Source organism: Drosophila albomicans, chromosome 2R (assembly GCF_009650485.2).
Source record: "Drosophila albomicans strain 15112-1751.03 chromosome 2R, ASM965048v2, whole genome shotgun sequence".
In the NCBI taxonomy this organism is placed as follows: Eukaryota; Metazoa; Arthropoda; class Insecta; order Diptera; family Drosophilidae; genus Drosophila; species Drosophila albomicans.
This window is the reverse complement of record NC_047631.2, coordinates 27,575,981-27,596,312: the sequence shown is the minus strand read 5'-3', so window position 1 is coordinate 27,596,312 and position 20,332 is coordinate 27,575,981. Positions and strand designations below refer to the sequence as shown.

The 20,332-nt window shown below is 40.5% G+C and overlaps 2 protein-coding genes across 2 annotated transcripts; both read left to right on the top strand.

Annotated features, from left to right (window-relative positions):
• The first annotated feature begins 717 nt into the window (after positions 1-717).
• Positions 718-6,394, top strand: LOC117575545 (phospholipid-transporting ATPase ABCA3-like). The gene has a single exon (XM_034259802.2). The coding sequence runs from the start codon at positions 789-791 to the stop codon at positions 6,384-6,386; it is 5,598 nt and encodes a 1,865-aa protein (XP_034115693.1). The 5' UTR covers positions 718-788; the 3' UTR covers positions 6,387-6,394.
• A 1,850-nt stretch (positions 6,395-8,244) lies between these two features.
• On the top strand, positions 8,245-8,552 carry LOC117575053 (metallothionein-3-like). Its single transcript, XM_034259136.2, has 2 exons — positions 8,245-8,338; positions 8,408-8,552. Exons 1-2 carry the CDS (start codon positions 8,314-8,316, stop codon positions 8,518-8,520), a joined length of 138 nt encoding a protein of 45 aa, XP_034115027.1. The 5' UTR covers positions 8,245-8,313; the 3' UTR covers positions 8,521-8,552.
• The last annotated feature ends 11,780 nt before the right edge of the window (positions 8,553-20,332 follow it).

Below are 20,332 nucleotides of genomic sequence, written 5' to 3'. Positions count from 1 at the left end.
TTTAACAACAATGCTGTAAAACAATGCTTGAATGTAAACGACTAACAGTTATCATAACAATATGCATTGACACTCGAAAACTATTCTATGTATATACCCTATATTCGAGTAGTAACAAGTGCAGGGCATGCAAATCTCTTGCAGCAGTTGTGTGACAATTTTTGAGAAGCATATGAAAAGTTTGCGTTTAGCTTTTGTTTGGCTCCCATGTTGCCGCATAAAATTTATGATGAATTTTCCCCTCGACGCATATTGCAGAACATTTTTGGGACCGTTACATTGCCTATGCGTGCATGTGTGTCCACATGCGAATGTGTCTGTCTGTCTCTGTGTGTGTATATGTGAGGGATTATGTACCTTCCTCTCACTCTCCTCTCACTTCTCTGGGATTTTGCTGGCATGAACTGCAACCACAGCTCAGCAGGGCAGCAGCTGTTTCATTGCGATGTCGCTCAACATTTTCCTATTTTTCGGTTTATGCGTGAAGTTCCCTGATGCTTGTCTTTTGTCCTTTGTCGTCGTTGTTGTTGCTGCTGTCGTTGTTATTGTCGCCTCGGTCGGTTGTTTGACCACATGACGGCCTCATTCTCAATGCCTCACTTGCAACTTGCCTCAGACCAATTCCTCTTCTGATGAAATGTTAAATTGAAATTGTTTTGAGTGTTCGTTGAAAGCTCAGTCAATCACAATTTTTGTTTTTGCCGTAAATAACTTCAATTGACATTCGAAATAACTTTGTTCGTCTATCTTTTTTTCGAGTGCAAATAATTCGATAAAATAAATATAAAATGCATTATGCTAAATGGGATCCTGAGGCCGTGTTGCGTGAACAAAATAAATCTTTTAATAGAACGCGCAAATTCGCTTTGGCCTTTTGGAAAACGTTGAACATACAAAAGTCGTATAAATTGCATTATGTCAAGATCTTTCTGATTTCGCTGGTTTTCCTTCCCATTCTCGTGCTGCTGCGTGGCTTGACTATACCGAAGGTGGAGAACAAAGTGCTGCACGATCCCGTGAATATCGATAGTCTGGATAAAATGCACGAGACGCTGGCCCAATTGCAGCACAATTCAAGTGAGTTGTTGATCATGAAATTGTATTATACGCCCAGGTGCAAACCATGTGACAACATCATTGCTACGACTGTGGAGAAGTTGAAGTTGGATGGTTACGATCATGTTGCCGATGACAACGAAATGGAGTTGCGCATGCAGCAGACAAATTACCTGGCGGGTGTTAAGTTTCTGGGAATGGAAAAGAACACCACTGAGCTGCCCATTGTCCTTGATTACGAGTTGCGATTTCCCCCTGTGCTACGCACTTCGCCTGATCCCAAGAATCCACTGCTCTGGGGTACCGATAACATATATTCACAGGCTTACAATCCTAGTGGTGAGGAGCACAGATCAAATTACACAGGCGTTCCTCCTGGCTACTTCGAAGAAGGTTTCGTTCAGCTGCAGCATGCGATTGCCATGTCTTTCCTCGAGCTAAAGTCGGGCCATAAAGATCTCAGCAAGATGGTTATACCACAAATACAAATGGTCAGCTTTCCGACGCGAAGACATGTGCGTGACGAGTACCTCACGCATCTGAAGATACTGCTGCCCCTCACCATACTTTTCACCTACGCATTTCCCAGCATTTCCATCGTCAAGGCGATTACCGATGAGAACGAACGCGGCATAATGAAAATGATGCGCATCGAGGAGCTGAATTGGTGTGCTTGGTTCTCGATCATATTTTTATCGCAGGTGACTGCAAGTCTAATTATACTGCTCATTTTATCACCTTCCTATGGTTCTCATGCCATCTTTGAGTACAGCAATTGGGTAGCTGTGTTCTTCTTTCTCGTCTGCTATGTTTTCGCCAATTGCAGTTTTATACTCATGATCTCGGTGGTCGTTGTGCGCAAGAGCAAGAATGCGAGATATGCGCTAATGATGAGACTGATTACAATTGCTCCTTATACATTTATGTTGGTCTTTAGTCATAAGTTGCCCATGAGCTACAGTCTGTTGGCCTGTTTATCGCATGACACTGGACTCGCAATTGGTTTGAATATCATTTTAGAGTTTGAGAGTAGCGGCGAAGGATTCGCTTGGAAGAACTTTCGTAAACCGCATTTTGCTGGCGATACTTTGTGCTGTTCACATGTCTGTGGCATGTTGCTGCTGGATTCGGTCATTTATATGTTAATCCTCATTTATCAACACTATAAAAATCCACCGGAGTTGTATGTGATGCAAGTGGACAAGCAAACTGTGGCAAAGAAATGGTATTACCCATTAAAAGCTTTATATGAACACCTCAAGAGGCAAAAGGAGAAGGGTCCGTTGCTTAGCAGATTTCTCTGGTTTCTCGTTGTGCATCTCACTGTGCATGAGGATGATCTGTATGAAAATAAAGATGCAGCCAGTGTCGAGCACATTGGCGATAAACGTAATCAAACTGTGCGTCCCAGCAATATGGTGGATGTTGGCACAATGACAACGCGACGACTTAATCCAGCTTCCACCTCGGATAAGGACTTGAAACAGAACTTTAGATCAACAGGCTCAACCAGAATTCAACGAGAAGCTGCCCACAAACGCAGAGTTGCCAATGAGCCACCGGACAGCTCATCGAGCTTTGAGAGCATTAAAGGACAGCCAGAGCGTCTGCATGCTTGGAGTTCGGTGGATGAAAGTTCATTCAGCAGCGTTGAACCTGAATCGTTGCACTCCTTTGATTTTCGGCGGCATGAAAAACCAGACGAGAACCCGAAAGCGATTGTTAATGAGGAGTTGTTTGATAACAACAAGGGCATTCAGGTGTTGCAGGTAACAAAAACTGTTGGCGATACAGATTACTTAAATGACATCACGATGATCATACATCCGAATGAAATAACCGTGATACTCAATCAGAAATGCGATCACAATAATATGCTGCTCAGTCACATCATCACAGGGGATGTGAAAATGTCTTCGGGTCGCGTCATCATCGATGGCAACGATGTACAGAACTATAAGGGAACGGATACCTTGTGCACTATCTTGCGAACAGATAGCATTGTCTTCAGTCAGTTGACCACGATCGAGAATCTTTACTTCTATATGCATTTGCGTGGCATGCGCAACTATCGTCAGATTGTGCGTGAGACACGCAAATATCTTTCACTGCTTAAAATGGACATTGATGAGGCGGAATGTTTGGCCGATAATATGAGTTTTGGCCAAGCGCGTTGCTTGAGTGTTTGCTGCACTTTGTGCGGCGGTAATCATGCTGTCATCATTGAGGATCCGTCGCAGGGTTTGACTAGTCAATGGAAATATCGCATGTGGGACTTACTTAAGCATGCGGGACTCTCACGGGTGCTTATTGTGAATACTTCGTATTGTGATGAAGCTGAGTATCTGGGCGATCGCATTGCTGTTGTCTATTGTGGTCTCTTGCAGTGCTATGATCGTAATTTGAGTCTGCATGAAAAGTTCTGCAACAATTACAGTTTACTTGGCGATGTTGTGTCGGGCACCAAAGCACAGGATTATGAATTTATGACGTTGTTGCGGCAGTATTTTCCTAGCAATGCTGTGATAAAAAGTTTACCCAGTTCGGGTAAATTAGATGTTACATTGCCCATGGGAAATGATCTTCGACTGGCCGATCTTCTCGATGACTTGCATCAAAGGAGCACTACCATGGGCTTAGGACGTTTATGGGTGAAGGTGCAAACATTGCGAGATGTTTTTATGAAGGATTTTTCAGATATCTCCGATCAGATTGATGTGGAGGTCATGAATGAAGAGCTACAACGCTGCTTCCACAGTGAAGTCACCGAGGAGGATGAATTCAAGCGCACTTGTCTGCAATTTGGGGCCTTTATGCACAAGAAAATTATACAATTGACACGTTTCTATTGGCTACCCATTACTATAATCGTGCTGCTTTCCGCTTGTGTCTTTTTCAACTGGCAAAGCTCGCACTTTTCGCATCTTCCGCGTGTGAATATCACGCTTACCACTTATCCAGAGACTGTGGTTCTGATGAAGCGTACGGATTTGAGCGAACAGATGGTCACATATTCCATAACTAAAGGCTATGAGAAGCATCATCGTCGTCTCAGCGATCGTGATCAACACGAGGATCATGTGTTCACCTATTTGGTGGGTAGGCGAGAATTGAAACCTTATTTGATCTTCTTGCAAATGATATCCATATTGCGTGTGGCCACATTTTATGTGGTTGCTGCCGACGTCAGTCCCGATTCGATATTGTGTTTCTGGAACAACAAATTGGTGCACGCGGCTCCGATTTCATTGAATATGATGCACAATGCCTTGGCTATACATTTGATTGGACCGCGATCGGAAATACGACTGGCCAATCATCCCATCACGTTTTCCAACAAACTAATACTCGAACAGTACAACATACACTCGGGGATGGTGTTGGGTTTGGGCAACCTGATCATCTTGGTGTTGTGTGCGAGTATTGCTTTGATGGTGGTGCCTTTGATATCAGAATTCACTACAGGCAATCGGCGTGTTATCTACTTGAGTGGCAACAATATGACTATGTATTGGGTGTCGCATATGCTGGCTGATATGTTTGTCTTTACAGTCGTAATTATCTATCTCGTTGTGCTGCTGGTTGTGCACGATATCGTGGTTAATGCGGATAAGCGGAATTATGACGATGGTCTCTTTGTGTTTAACATGTTCCTGGTGCTGTTTCTCTTTGGCATGGCTGTATTGCCATTTGTCTATTTGATCGCGGCGCTCTTTGCGCGTATCTTCTTTGGATTCATGGTGACGTTGTTTATTCTGGGCGGTAGCAGCGTACTGATCATGCTGGTCATCCAATTGACTGAGCTGCGTGGCTCCGAGTTTATCTACACGTTCTTCTTTTGGTCATCCACTATGAATATGTATCGTGGACTGCGCAAACTGCATGTGAATCGCGCTCTGCGAAGAGCTTGCGAACAGTTGGGCGGCTGCAAATTTGAGGCTGCGTGTTGCCATCTGGCTGGCTATGCGGACTATGAATACCCGGGCATCATGACGGAGCTGGTGTTGCTTGTGTTGCAGCTGTTTGCTTATGGCTATCTGTTGGTCGTCATTACGAAGCATCCGTTTATTGTCGAGGATTGGATTTGGCGCATACGACAGCGTTATAAGCGAACAGCGCGAAGTTTCAGCAAGACAATAACGTTATCCTTCCATGATGTTTCGGATGAGCATGAAAAAGTTGATCAGTTGAATTCGTATGAGATGATGAAATTACCTTTGGTGTTCAAAGATGTCAGCAAACGTGTTGGCAATCAAAATAGACTGAATAATGTTTCCTTTATGGTCCAGCCACGTGAAGTTTTTGGCATTGTAGGCATGCGACATTCGGGAAAATCGGAGATCATTTCAATGACTGTGGGTGCCGAGAGCATCACGAGTGGCGACATCTATGTGGCGGGCATCAGTGTGCGTCAGAGGCCCAAGGAGACTTATACGCATCTCGGCTATTGTCCCGGTGGCAATGCTTTACTTGGTTACATGTCTGTCAGGGAAATATTGCGTTTCTATTGTCTGTTGAATGGGCGGAAAGTAGAGTTGGTGCCAACGATTATTGACAATCTGTGCGATGCCTTGAATCTCAATAAGTATATGCACACACGCATAGATCGATTGGGTTTCTCCCAAAGACGAAAACTGACTGTGGGCATCTCAGTGTTGTCCAGCACAAATACTGTGATGATGGAGGAACCAACGCGGGGTATGGGACAGTGGAGCAAGGTGGCCACGTGGCAGCTGATACGCATTCTGAAGCACATTGGTCGCACGGTTGTTATGGCCACCGAGGACTTTGATGAGGCCATCGAACTGTGCGATACAATCGCTTATCTAGCCAATGGCTCGCTGCGCAGCATTGGCACCGTGGATCAATTGACGAGCCTTCATTCGCGTGGCTGCCTCGTGGAAATGAAGGTGATCAAAGTGATTTATACACGGCATCGTAGCGTTGATCCGTATGTCAGTCTCTTGGGTTCAAGTTACTTCGAGGAGAATAGCAGCCACAGCGAAGATGAGGCGGAACGACGTCGACGCGGTAACTACAGCTTTTCCAGCGACGAGAATGATTCGTGGCACACTAAGGCAATGAGGCATCAGGATGCTGCCAGTTTCATGGAGGCGGAGTTGCCAATGGCCGAGCTGCGTGGCAGCTACGATCAGCATCGTGTCTACTATATACCTTTCGAAGCTATTCCATTGTCGAGCGTGTTCAGAGCCATGGCTGCGGTTCAAGTGGAGCTGGATGTGTACAGCTATCGCATCACTTGCACATCGCTCTCCGAGATATACGAATCAAGCTCAAGGCAACATGTGCGGCATTTTGATAGAAAGTAAACTTTAACTTCTTTATACTGATTTGAATTTAATTAAAGTTTATAAAATATTGAGATAATTTCAGCATCGACTCATTTTCTTTTGCCATTTAACATTTGAGTAGATAGTACTTCAGAGATACATAAAACTAATTCGAATTTGGATATGCTAGGTAATGTTTTTTAGCCACCTTTCAGATTAATCAAAAAGTAATGCCTCAAAGTGAAGAGTGCTTTGGGAAATTATGTTTTATAATTAAGAATCATTTTATTTATAAGCCTGGCATTATTAACAGTAAATTTTAGCAATCCAAAACATCTTTTGTATATGAAAAATTTTAATTATCCTTTTTTTTTATCAACATTTTCAATAACTTCTTCATTTGTATAAAATATTATCTAAGATTTAAAAAAATATAAATCAGTATAGAAAGGGTTACGTCGTTTTCTTTGCAAACTCAAGGAATTGCTATAAAAATTACAATAGCCCTATAATCTAAAAGCGTTACCGTTGCAGCACTGTGAAATTAATTAATAACAAATAACAATATTGCTTTAAGTGTATCCACTCATTAAATTAGGTAGTTGCAACTCTTAAGTACTTCAATAAATGTTCTTTAATGGCCGAAGCAGTTGAAAAACTTGTCCAATATACATTTAAATTGAATTCGCAGTGCTCCCATTTTGATAAGATGCCTTTCAAAATGTTTGTTGCGCATTTCGCAATTAGCCGCCACGCAACGAAACAAAATGGCCAAGAAATTGTCAAAGAGCAACTGAAATTGTTTACAAACCAATTACAAGCAAAAAGCGCCAGACAATGGCAACAGATTTGAGATTTCCAACTGGATGACCTTTACTCCTCCCACTCCCCCCTCTCCACTGTATATTTGGGGCGCCCTGCAGCTGTGACGGTGGCAGCTGCGAAAGCAAAAGCAAAATTAAGCTTAGCGCCAAAAATTGCGTTATCTTAATGAGTTTAAACGTTAATCAGGCTATGGCCGGGTTAGCTCTCTGACAGCGGCGGTACATGCAGCGACTGGATCAACAACAACAACAACGAAACGGAAGTGGAGCTGCCGCAGCGGAAATGGTGCAAAGTTTGTGGGCAACTGTGTCACAGGTCGGTCGGTCGGTCGGGTCGGTAACTTTTCATACTACTACACAACATTTTGAACTAGCCCCAAAAATAGCGAAATAGGAAAATGGCTAAAATGGCTAAAATGGCCGCGGCAACGAGTTGAGCACAGCTCGGCGGAAGCTCGAGTCCGAGCGGCACGGATACATATTAAATTAATAATTTGACCTCATCCAGCTGAAGAGCGGAGCGAGGGGGTGTCGCTGTGTGGTCCACACTCAAGGCATAAGCGAAATTACAAAGCATCCGCTCGGAAAGATTTTTGTTTGCTGATTGCGGCAAGGACAATGCCATAGCCTCTGACCATGTTGCACTAATGTTTCGCCATCGTCGTCGTCGTCGTCGTCTGGCGAGATAAACAATTAAAAACTTTCGCAATTTGCGGTAATTTTACTTCAACTCGTTTTTCCTTCTCCCTTTTTTTCGGGACAACTACTTACTAAGCTACGTACTGGGCGTATACGTAATATTTTTTTTTGGGGGCAGCTGCAATTATGATTATGTCGTAATGAGTAGAAGTAAACTGACAAAAGTCAGTTCAATTGAGTCAACTTACTGCTTACAGCAATGTTATCTAATCAGTCATATCGCTACTGTTGACCGATTGAGTAAAGCGAACGTTGTTTGTTGATTTTGCACGCGGTTTTGCTTTTCGTACGCTTGCACTGTTCTTGATTCTTGAGTGCAAAATGCTGAGTGCAAAATGCTGCTATAAATATGTGCTGCCAACTGCAGCAAAAGTATTCGAAACAAAACCCAGCAAGTAATTCGTTCTGTGAGACACTTTAAAACTTATTAAATTCAATACAAAATGGTTTGCAAAGGTTGCGGCAGTAGTAAGTGAATATTATTTTAAATTTCTCATTTAATATGCGACTTAATGCATTGTTATGTTCACTTTTCAGCCTGCAAGTGCACGGACACCAAGTGCGGTGACAACTGCTCCTGCAGTCAGGATTGCAAGTGCGTATGCAAAACCGGCAGCAAGGATAAATGTTGCACAACCAAGGCGAAGTAAACAAAAAACAATAAAATGTTTAATTTCGACGGTGACTTAATAAAGCGTGGCAAAAAATGTGCTCTTTAATTTGGCTGTCAGCGAGTTTATGAAATTCGGTTTGATATTAGTCTGATTACATTTTCATTCAGCATTTCGCAATGACAGTCCACAACAAGCGGCATTGAAATGTGTCACATTGTTGCTCTCTGCTCTGGCTCTGGCTCTGTTATTGTTTTTGGTGTCGTGCATTTTATGCGGTCTCATTTGGCGCATGAAAACAACATGCAACAATGCAATGTGCCACAACATAATTGTGACACTTGTAAGTGTGCGAAAATAATTTAGCAGACAAGAAGCATGCACGGGTTTTTGTTTGTTTTTGTTGCTGTAGCCGCATTAAGTATACGCAGCATTGGCCACAGCAGTGTCAAAGTGTGAGTGTGTGTGTGTAGCCATTAGAGCGTAAGTGCTTAAACAATTAATTAGCGCTGCTTCAGCTAAACATTTATGCAGGAAACAATGAGGAGAACAGTCAGCATAGCCAGACAAAAACACGCCATAACAAAATGTGAAGTGGCTGCCTGTTTAAAACTTCGCCCTCGCTGCAAGCCAAGTATAGACTCCCGGACTCATTATGAGCAGCCAAGCTCGTTTAGCCATAACAAAGAAGCATGAAAACAAAAAAAATATAGCTTTTTATATATATAAATGGACAGAGAACTGTCTGTGGAGTTGGCTGGAGAGTTTCTCTTCAAATTTGGTGAAAATATTTCTAATTAAGTTGCAGTCGCAACACTCCCCTTGCTTGTGTTGTATAAGTACAAGTAGTGCACTTGTTTATAAGTAGAGTGCTTTAGTTTTAGTTCTTCACACTGTCATTAAGCTTGTAGTGTGTTTGTTGAGCTGATAACACTGTGATTCCTAATCAATTAAGACTGATGGCTTGTAGGCTTGAGACAAATTGACTCAAGTCGAGTCGAGTTGAGTTGAGTTGTTTATCTTGTTGACCAACTCGCCGCACTGACCAAACAAAGTAGCCGCAAATATTTGCAACACTCTCTAGCCAAGTTTACCGCTCAACACTAGCAGTTAGTTCGCAACACTTTTTAGGTTCCCCCTCGCTTACACTTCACTCTTCACAGTTTAATGAGCAACGCCCTAACTTTGCTTTTGTTGTTTTTGTTGTAGTCTGGTTTATTGTTGTGGCACAGCTTTATTTTCTTACTGATGCTGTTGACTGTTCGCTCCCGCTCTCATCGTTGTTGTTGTTGTTGTTGTTGTCTGTGGCACTCGTAACTTTGCCGCAAAATTGCTTGTTTCCGTTTCCGCATTCTCGCTTCTCGACGGCCCTCGACAGACGCCCACACTGATAGATGCCATTATGACCTACACTTGAGCAGAAGATTTTCTTGCTGCTTGCCGGCTTGCCGGCTGCCAGAGCAAAAGTGGCCACTGCCACAGCCAACAACAATTAAAGCCAATTATGCTCAAATGTAATTGCTTTAAGCAGATTTCTTTTGCGGCCTTTTCGCCTCGGCAAACTTGGCCTCTTGACTTTTCCCTAAACTGTTTTGCCTTTGTTGTTTTTAGGACACGCACTTTATTTAAGCGTCGAAGTATTTTATCTTTGCTCTGTTCTGTCTGTTTTTTGCTTTTGGGTAACATTTAAATCAACTAAATGCGATGCTTAAACGCAATTTGCAATGAGATCGTTTAAATAAATTGTCACAGTTCAGTTTAATTAAAAAGTTGCAAGTTGACTACAAATGTTGAATGTTGTGTGGCCATTAAGGGAATTCTATAGTTACATGTGTATGTGTGTGTGTGTGTGCCTTGAAAAACAATTAACGCAGCTGCATTGTAAATATATCTATATATAACATATATATGTGTATGCGACTATATATGTTTATATCTCTGTGCAGTTGGGCAAGTTCAACAATTTCATTTTGGATAAACGACAACAAAAAAATGCTCACACAAAAGTTCCAGTTCCATTTTGCGAGTGAACAATAAAATTTATCGTTGTAGTTGCAATTGTTGTGCTTAGCATGTATCTCTGTGTATGTGTGCGGGTGTGCGTGTGTGTTGGTGTCTGTGTGTCACCCACAATGTCGACCAGGGCTTTTATTGTTGAGCCACATAATTAATTGTCGTAGTTTTTGGGTGTTAAATAATTAGAAAACAAGTTTGCAAGTCATTAATCACATTGAAGGGATTTCAACGCCTAACTCCCCCCCGCCCGTCTGACCCCCTCCCTCGCACTCCCTGCCACACGATGCGGAAAAAAATAAACAGACAAGGGGAGAGAAAGAAAATTTGCCGCCGCTGCCATGGGAAAAGTGGACTTTTATAAACTATTACAACTTTGCCCAGAACTGCAACAATTTCAATGCAGAGTTTTCTCTTTTGATTATGTGTTAAGCTCTCGATTGACTCCAGTAATTATAGCGACAAATATTAACTTGCAATTAATAGTATTGGTAATTATAGTGTAGGTAAATATTAATGTGTTTACATATTTACTTATAAGCAAATGTGTACGTAATAATTATTAAACTATAAATATGTTTGCTAGCTTAATCCTTCTAATTTCACATTGAATTCTATGATGTTAATTACTTTTCCTTTGCATATTGTATTAAACAAAAGACACTTCGACGATAATTATTTAATAAATTAAAGTATTCTTTTAAATATAATATATGTATATCTACTTTTATTCTTTAAATTAAGAATAAATATTAATCAATGCTGATTAAGTTCTGTTCAGATATTATAGTTAATATAAAAATTCACATAAAATACACTCTTAACATAAGTTAAATTTCAGATAACTTTAAAATTTCTATTAAATATATTTTTCGCTATCGTAGTCCTTATAATTTAGAATGAAATTCTAAGGATGCTGATTATTCTTTTCAGACTGACTAAATCTTGTTTAAACTTTTCATTCAAGTACATTTATTATTATTTCGTTGATTTATACTTAATATACTTTTCGCTTTCTTATTCTCTGCAACTACAAATAGAGAATTCTGTTGCTGCTGATTAATTTTTGACCATTTTTCTTTTAATCCAAGTACACAACAGATTGCGCACCAAACTAATGTTTTGTGGCCAGACAACACACAGCAAACAAACATATCAACACCTTCGAGTTGGCCACAAATTGACACAGTCTGTTGGCCAAATGGAATGCGTTAAGCAGACAGAAAACAGATCCCAAAACATGGCCCATGGCTAGCTGTAAGTTGTTCCAAATCACAGCATAATCTTGTAATTTACATAAAATATATACGACGATGAGTCCACATAGGGTCTAAGGTTGAGAGCAGGCAAAAGGTTACCCACACACACACCCACACATACAAAAGACAAACACACCCACACAGTCACATCCTTTTGGCTAGCTGGTGTCCCAAGCTGTGTGTTGTGTCTATTTCGTTGGCTCGTGCTGGCATAATTTGCCTCACTCAAACACCATTATGTCGTAAATTGCTCTTGAATCCTAGATCATTTATGAAATTTGTCTCACAATTTTTGCTGTTGTTGTTTGAGTTGATATGCGTTGCGTGTGTTAAGCTTAATAACAGTTTTTATGACTTCGACTTGACCAGTTGAAAAATACTCGTAAGCATCATTAGAGTTTTGCCCCTTTTTTTTTTTAATTATGTGGACAACTTTAAAGTGAAGTGTGCGGGTGTGTGTGTGTGTGTCTCTGTGGAATTTCTGGCCCGTTATTTGCATGGTAATTCGCTTAAAAATGCTGCTAATGAAACGTCAATTATGTGCGCCTGTTAGGGGCATGGCACGTGACCGACTTGTCAACGCAAGTGGCATATCCAATTTAACCCTCAAATGACTGCCATTATGACAGGACTCGCGGCAGCAACAGCAACAGCAGCAACAGCAACATTGTTGAGGGCAGCTCTCGTCGCTTTTCGCCACTGAGTTATTAGTAAATCGTGATTGGCATAAATCAATGCAGTCCAATAGACAAACGGGGGCAGGTAAATGGATGGATGGCTAGATGCACCTGCCCGAGACATACTTTTAGTTGACCCCCATCTCCGTCCACCTCCTGATTGCTTCTTTTGCAGTGAAATTTATGACCGACAATGTCAGTGTGGTCCATCTTCAGTTGAGCAATAGAAGCAGCTGCGTTCCTCATTTGACATTGTTAGCTTTGGAAATGGGGGAAATGCATAACTTAAGCACGCTTACATCTAGATAGATGTCGTTTATGTGGCATTTATGCTGAAAATGAAAGCATATTGATTTGCCTTCAAGCATTTACATAATTCAAACGATTTTTCGGTGGGAAAAGCCGCTTTGCCGCAATGCAGACAGAGTGAAGACACTTTGATTTACATACCATTAAGGGCAAGTGCTGCAGAATTTCGATTCGAATTTTCGATCGTTATGCTAAGCGAATGAATATAAGTAGATAAATTCCAAAACAGGAGGACGGGGAGGGAGGGTAATGATGATGATGATGCTCAGCTTAGCACCTGTTAATCGACTAGCTATAAAAATGGCATATCAATTGCATTGAACTTATTGTTATAGTACACGCTTGCAATTGTACTTTGGTTTCATTTTAGCACCTCACTTGATTGTATTGCACAAAGGATTTAATTAGTTTTTCTTTCATTTGCCCGGCGCGCTGTGTAATTGCTTTTCACACTTGGCAGTTTGAAAGAGCTTTTGCACATCGCAAAATAGCTCATACAAAATGGCTATGTGGAAAGTGGCAAGCTGGAAACGAGAGTGTAGTCTGTGTCCGTATCCATGTCCATGGCTGCTACTCTAATGAAATACTTGTGTCGTGCGCCTGTCCACATTATTAACAGCTTCCGAACTTTTGAATTTACGAATTAAAAGCAAGCGCACAGAAAAAAAAGCAAAAAAAACTGCAACTGGTTAGATACAGCAGCTACACTAAAACATACACAAAGAGCAGCAGCAAAGAAACGAAATGAAGCTGGTGAGAGTAAAAAATGTGAAAAGTGTGCTAATTTTCATTGAGCGAAACGAAAGCTGCATAGATATAGCACACACACACACACATACACAACGATGGCGAGGCGAGCGCATAAGACGTGTTTAATTCAAATCATGGCACAAAAGAAAATGATGTCTCTTCTGGCCATGGCCAGAAAAGTAACTGCTTTAGCGCAACGTCGAATGTATGAATACATTCGTTCACATTCAGCGTTATACTTTGTGCAGCAAACTTTGTTTATTTATTTGCATTTGCATTTGTTTTTCATTCCTTTTTTTGTGTGTCAAAGCACAGCCCGCATCGCCTGCTGAAGTTTTTTAGAATGTTGGCATTGTTGTCCTGGTAACATGCCCGTAAAGTCAATTTACTTCTATGCGCTTTCGTTGTACGAGATTTTACTATGCACTTTTCGAGACTGCAATATTTTTTATTGACAGTACAATTTATTTCAATTCATTTGCATACGTTTGTGTACTTTGTTGAAGTTCATAATACTATGGCAAACAGGATTATGGGTAACAAAATTAGATTAGTTTGTAAATCATTGGAATTAAGCGAAAATTAAAGCTTAAATGGAATTAATCATTGGCTTCTCATGTGTAATAATAATAATAGCAGAAATTGCATTTAAGCCTAAAAGTAGGCAATGAAATTACATGAATGGAGCAAGGTGTGGCGCCATCTAGCGGTAGGGTGCGTTACTACTCTATTGAACCTTTAGTTTAAAGCATTTTAAAGGGGTTATTTATATTTGATATTAAGAATATTTTCATTAAATTAAAAATATAGAAATATTTAGAAATTTTTCTATGTGAAAGAATTAACAAAGTTTTCTTTAAATAAAACTCTTTAATTGAGGTCTACCAAGTGTAGCATACCTAGTGATTGCTGAAGAATAATATTCTGCAATTGAAAATGATTACTTCGCATATATATGAAGCATTGATAGATATGAATAACAATGTAGCATAATATACCATTTCCCCGATGGCAAGTCAGACAGTTTTCTTTTGCGTTTTTTTCATGTATAGTATTTTCTTTTTGTGTGCTGCATTATACGTTTGTGTTGGCTTTTTGCTTTGTTGTGCGAAGCTTTTAAGAGTTAATAAATCCTTTTAACTTATTCCATATTTCAATGGGATTGCTGTAGTTGCAGCTGCCGGCTGCCGCCACTCGCTGCCATTCGCTTGAACCGAGAAAATAGCTGCCAACCATGTGAATATCCTGTGTGTGTGTGTGTGTGTGTGTGTGTGTGTGTGTGTGTGTGTGTGTGTGTGTGTGTGTGTGTGTGTGTGTGTGTGTGTGTGTCGGCATCGCGCATCGCAATCGCAGTCGCCCACAAAAAGGTCGAAGACGACGACGCCGACAACGGGAAGCCAGCTGAATGAAGGCAATTCCATTTATTGAACAGCATTATTCAAATATGCTCGGCCTGTTCCTGTTTCTGTTCCTGGTCCCAGTCCCAGTCCCGGTCCCGAAGCGCAGCCCTTGTCTGATAAACGGAAATATTATTAAGTTGTATTGTGCATTTGATTTGTTGTGCAATGAAATTTGTTGAGCATTTGTCGGTCCGATTACGAGTTCTTTAACGACTTACAAAACATTTCAGTATCATTCATTTTAGTTAGTTTTTCAGTTTATTACGTGACTCGGCCATTAACAAATTCTATTTATTTCAATTCCCATCGCTAAGTACACGTTACCTACGTCTAGTTTAGGATCATATATTAACTGGCCTTTGTCATTGTCATTCCATTTTTTTGTGGGCCTAAAATACTCGAATGCGATATTCGCTCGAACTTTAGATTTGTTTGTGGCAGTTCGCATTTATATTCGTAAGCATTTCGGCGTGTGGCCTTTTAACAATTCATTTTTTATGAAGCTCGCAGCTGACTTAGTTGAGTAAGCCCACAGTTCGCAATAAGCTGAAGACCTCAATTCCAGCAGCAGCAGCGCGCTGCTTCGTCTTCGTCTCCTTTTGTTACTTTTCCCTTCCATCCGGTGCCATGTATTTTTATTATTTATTATCCGTTTTAAATCCCAGCTAAAGATCATTATACACATCAGTGCGTCCGATTGTGAGAATCGCAGTTACTCTGATTTCTGATTTCTTGTTTTCGACGTTTGTGCCTCCCACACACACACACACACACACACAGAGAGCTAAAGTAGAAGCTGAGTTGCCTCCCTCGCCATCTTCATCTTCATTCTCGAAACTGGAAGCGAAGAGCACAAGGATTGTGCCAGGACGTCTGAGCAGCGGCATTTTGCCGGCATGGAAAACGATTTAACTGAAAATTGAGGTTGAACTTAATCATAAATCAATGCTAATGATGCTAAAATGCTAGAAAATTTCACAGGCATGCCATTTCGAGTGGATATCACTTTGGCGGCAGCGTCGAGGATTTGCAGTGCTGGCATTTGCCAAAAGCCAAACGCTGCCCTTTGACCCCGCCAAACACTGTCTCCTCTTCGCTTCCCACTCTTTGCTCGTGCTTTACTTCCAGCTGTCTGCTGTCATTTATTACAATAGCTTTGACTTTTGTTAGTATGTTGTCGTTGTTTGGCGCTCTTCCTGCCGCCGCCAAACTTGACTCAAGCTGACTATTGGATTTTTCCATGATTTTGACTGGCTTAAATCTCTGGCAATCAGTCGAAAGTAGGCGGACATTTGGTGTTGCGATAATATGCCTATTTATATAATTTTAATGCCAAAGTATTTGCTATGAAATTAAAGACTATTTGAGTAGCAACTCTTTGCTTAAGCATAAATTGTGCAATAATATTCCAATCTCGAAGCTAATGAAAATGTCTATTAAATGACCATCAAATGAAATTGCAGCATAAATTGTTCTAATTAATAATATTGCACAATTGTAATCATTTTGGCCAATTAAAGTGTTGAGCTGTGTAGCACTTTAAATACTATACGTACTTGAATTTAATATAGCTTTATCTCTTATGTTTTGTTAAAGCTTTTAAAGTGATTTGCAATCAATGGATGTTATTTATAAATATTTCAATGGCATTCCATGCAAATTAAGTGTACATAATCGAGGTTGAAGTTAACATTAGCCAAGTCTGGGAATTGTGCGTCGATGTTGTAAAAATTGAAATAAATGTGTGAAGGGACGCAAGAGAAGAACAAGTATACGACTAGGTGTCGATGTGTATTTTTATACCCGCTACACATAGGATGAAAGGTTGTTATGACTATGTGTCTCTAGCGTAATTTTGAAGCTATGTATGTATACTTGTGATTCTTGGTACATCTGGTATATTTTAAACGAAATGGTATATTTTTAACATAGAATAGTATATCGATATACCAAATATAGTCTCCGGAATATAAAAGTATTTTTTGACATATAATTTTGGTATATTTTTAGTTTAGTACCGATTGGCATATTGAAGTATTTTTGGTATACAATTTCGGTATATTTAAGTATTTTTCGGTATTTAATTTCGGTATATTTCTATAAGAACATCGCATTGTTTTGATTTTATTGAAAATAGGTAATGGATATCTCAAAGTCCACCTTCCAGTATAGCTATCTGACTTGTTAGTTGTGTATGTATGTGTGTGTGTAGCACAAGTTATGCATTGCTGCTGGGCAGCTGCTTATGAGCCTCAGCAGAGCGAAGAAGATTTAGCAATAGAAAATTGAGTTAGCCAACAACAACAGCCACAAAATAACAACAACCACAACAATGGCAGTAACAAAATCAACAACAGCCAAAGAAATGTTTAAGAATGCCAAGGTGAGAGGCGTCGAATTTGTGGAAATTGCCTTTTTACGAGCATATTAGCATGTGAGTGTGTGTGTAAGTGTGAGTGTGTGCTTACCGTATTTGCATTTGCACTCATGTGTGTGTGTGTGTTGGCCACAGCATTGGCGTCTGTCTTCTGGCTAATGTGTCCCCAATGAATGCTCGCGGTGCCAAGGACCAAGGCACGACCCTCGAATGGCCGTCGATGTGTGTTGTGCGTGTGTGTGTGTTTGTGTGTGCTGCTCTGTGCCGCAGATAAATCCATTTACTTTCATTTTATTTGTGTGCATAAATTTGCGCGTGTGTGTGTGTGCGGGTAAATAAGTAATAAACAAAGTGACGCCGACGTCGCGACGACGCTTTCAACAAAGGCGTTTGAAATGATTTCATAAAACGCGTGCCGCCCATAACTCTCACTCTCACTCTCTCTTTCTCTTTCCCTCCCTCTCTCACCTCCGAATCGCTGGCACTGTCTCACTCACACCCACACGTTGTATTTTTTTTAAAGCTTGATGAGTCAGAGCCCAGCAGATTTCATGAAAATTTCAATTTACACTCGCGCCCGCAGCAATTCTACAAATTATATACACACACACACAAATATATTTAAATATATATGTGTATGCAGTATTTTTCTGGTTTTGTTTGGTAATTTGCATACGAGAAGAGTATTTGCACATAATTATTCAATTTACGAGTATTGAAACGCACACAGTTACAGCTCTGGCAGCAGTTGGCTGAATGCTTTTGTTTCATTTTTACATGTCAGCCCAGATTTAGCTGACGATTTGTTGTGTTGTGTGATGGCAGCTGCTCCCCCCACCCCCGCCCCCAACGGCCCTGAAAAGTAGGCAATGCTTTTGTGCCACCTGCATGTCTGCCACTGAATAATGACAAGAGCTAACAAAACATTTTCCAATTCATTGAATTTTACAGTTGCCACCGCCGTTATCCCTGCTGTCGTTGCTCTTGCTGTTGATTTAGCTTTGCGTTCTGTTTTGATGCCCCGCTGCTGTTGCTGTTACTGTTGCTGCCGCTGCTCTTTGAAGCCTTGGCCTCAATTGGATAAGAATGCCAAGCGCCTCCTCACACATGGGTTCGCACAGTCACGTGCGAGTTTTTTTTTTGCTGCTGCTGCTCCTCTGAGTGCCCGTCAGCAAATGTCTATACACGATTTGTCAAATTGTCAAAAAAATTGTTTGTTGCCGAATGCCAACACAGTGTTGGTGTTGGCCATATGCCGTAGACCTCGATTGCCGACTTGTTGGGGCGTAAAAATGAAATTAGATTGACATGTGATATATGCACATATATCAGAGATTTCTTGTTCGCCACTTACGACTTACTACTTTAACCGTAGTCGCAGTCTGAGCCTGAGCAGCTGCCACTTCAAATCTACGGCAGTCTGTCAGAGCGTATCACCTCGGGGATTGCTCCATTTGCGGCATCGGCATCGACATCGGCGGCAGCCTCTCAATATCAAAATCTTGACATCTTTGCCGATTTCTAAGCAACGCAAATGTAACAAAACAGCAGCACAAAAACGTATAAATAACAAAGCACTAAAGTGATAAGTGTGCTAAAACACGAAAAACAATTTACAATCGACATGTAAATACTCGTAAGCCTAAAATAAGCAACCGTAAGAACAGGAGAAGGAGCAGCTCTTCAAACGGCTCACATGACAACTGTTGTTGTTCAATGGAATTTCTAAAGTGCCTTAACTCAAAAAAAAGTAACAAAAGGCCTGTAGTTAAAGTTTTGCCTCCACTAATTGAGCGTTGTCAAGACAATCAATCGTCCAGGCAACGGTCGCCGCGTAATAAGGTGCTTCAGTTTCACCTCAGACCACAACACGTTTTCGCACTCAAAATATTTATGCGCCTTATTTTGCAAAAGACATAAAATATTTAAACGCATCATCATGCACTTTGTCAACACTTTCGCGACACTTTCAGCCATGCAGCTTTGACATTTTTCTCGCATAAATTTGACCTTTACACACAGTTTTTTTTACACCCGCTACTCATAGGGTAAAGGGGCATTATAACTTTGTGCCGCTACGAATGTATGTAACAGCTAGAAGGAGACATCTCCAACCCCATAAAGAGACGATATAGCCATGTCTGTCTGTCTGTCTGCTCACTACCGCCCTTGAAAATCGAATAGAATCGAATTGGAATAGAACAAGTTGGTATATTTTGATTGTAATAGTACATCGATATAGTAAATTTAGCATTCGGCATATTTTAGTATTTTTCAGTATATTAATTTGTTATGACAAGTTGCTATATTTTGCACTCCATGGTAAATTTTGAATGTAATAGTAGTATAGTAATAATCAATATACCAAAATTAGCTTTAGGCATATTTTAGCATTTTTCAGTATATTAATTTGGTAGCACAAGTTGGTATATTTTGTACTGCTGATATGGTATATTTTGAATGCAATTGTATATTTATGTACCAATATTAGCATTCGTTATATTTTAGTATTTTTCAGTATATTAATTTATTAGGAAAAGTACGCATATTTTGTAATATATGACATATTTATAAATGTTACAGTATATCGATATACCAAAATGAACATTCGGCATATTCCAGTATTTTTAATTCTGTTAATTTGGTATATTTTACAAATAATACTCCACTGACTTTTTCCATTAGCGAGTATCTCACAGTCCAGCACACTCGATTGTAGCTTTCTTTCTTTGTTTCTCATTTTTTTGGTACATCAATCTCCCTCACCCCTTGAATGATGAAATTCCATCAGCAAAGTGCGGTTTGACAAGGTCAGAGAGTGTCTCTCATGCTGAGTTTGCTATTGTTTATGGACGTTCAGCTGTATTTTGGTGTCGTGATTGTTCTCTCAGCTGCTGTCGCGACTACAACTTAAACTGCAAGTTGCAAGCAACAACATGGCAAGTTCCATTTTTCTTCATTTGAACAAGGCAACAGCAACTCAGCTGACTGCCTTCCGGCCATGATTTATCTCGCAGTGCCGAAAAAATGTTGCACTTGCTACCTTTTGCTGTAGCTTATAAATAT

What these genes read in the sequence shown, in the direction of transcription:
- LOC117575545 (XM_034259802.2), top strand. Translation starts at nt 789, where the DNA reads ATGCATTATGCTAAATGGGATCCTGAGGCCGTGTTGCGTGAACAAAAT.
- LOC117575053 (XM_034259136.2), top strand. Translation starts at nt 8,314, where the DNA reads ATGGTTTGCAAAGGTTGCGGCAGTA. An exon ending in TTGCAAAGGTTGCGGCAGTA is followed by an intron (nt 8,339 to 8,407) that starts GTAAGTGAATAT and finishes TTCACTTTTCAG; the next exon opens with CCTGCAAGTGCACGGACACC.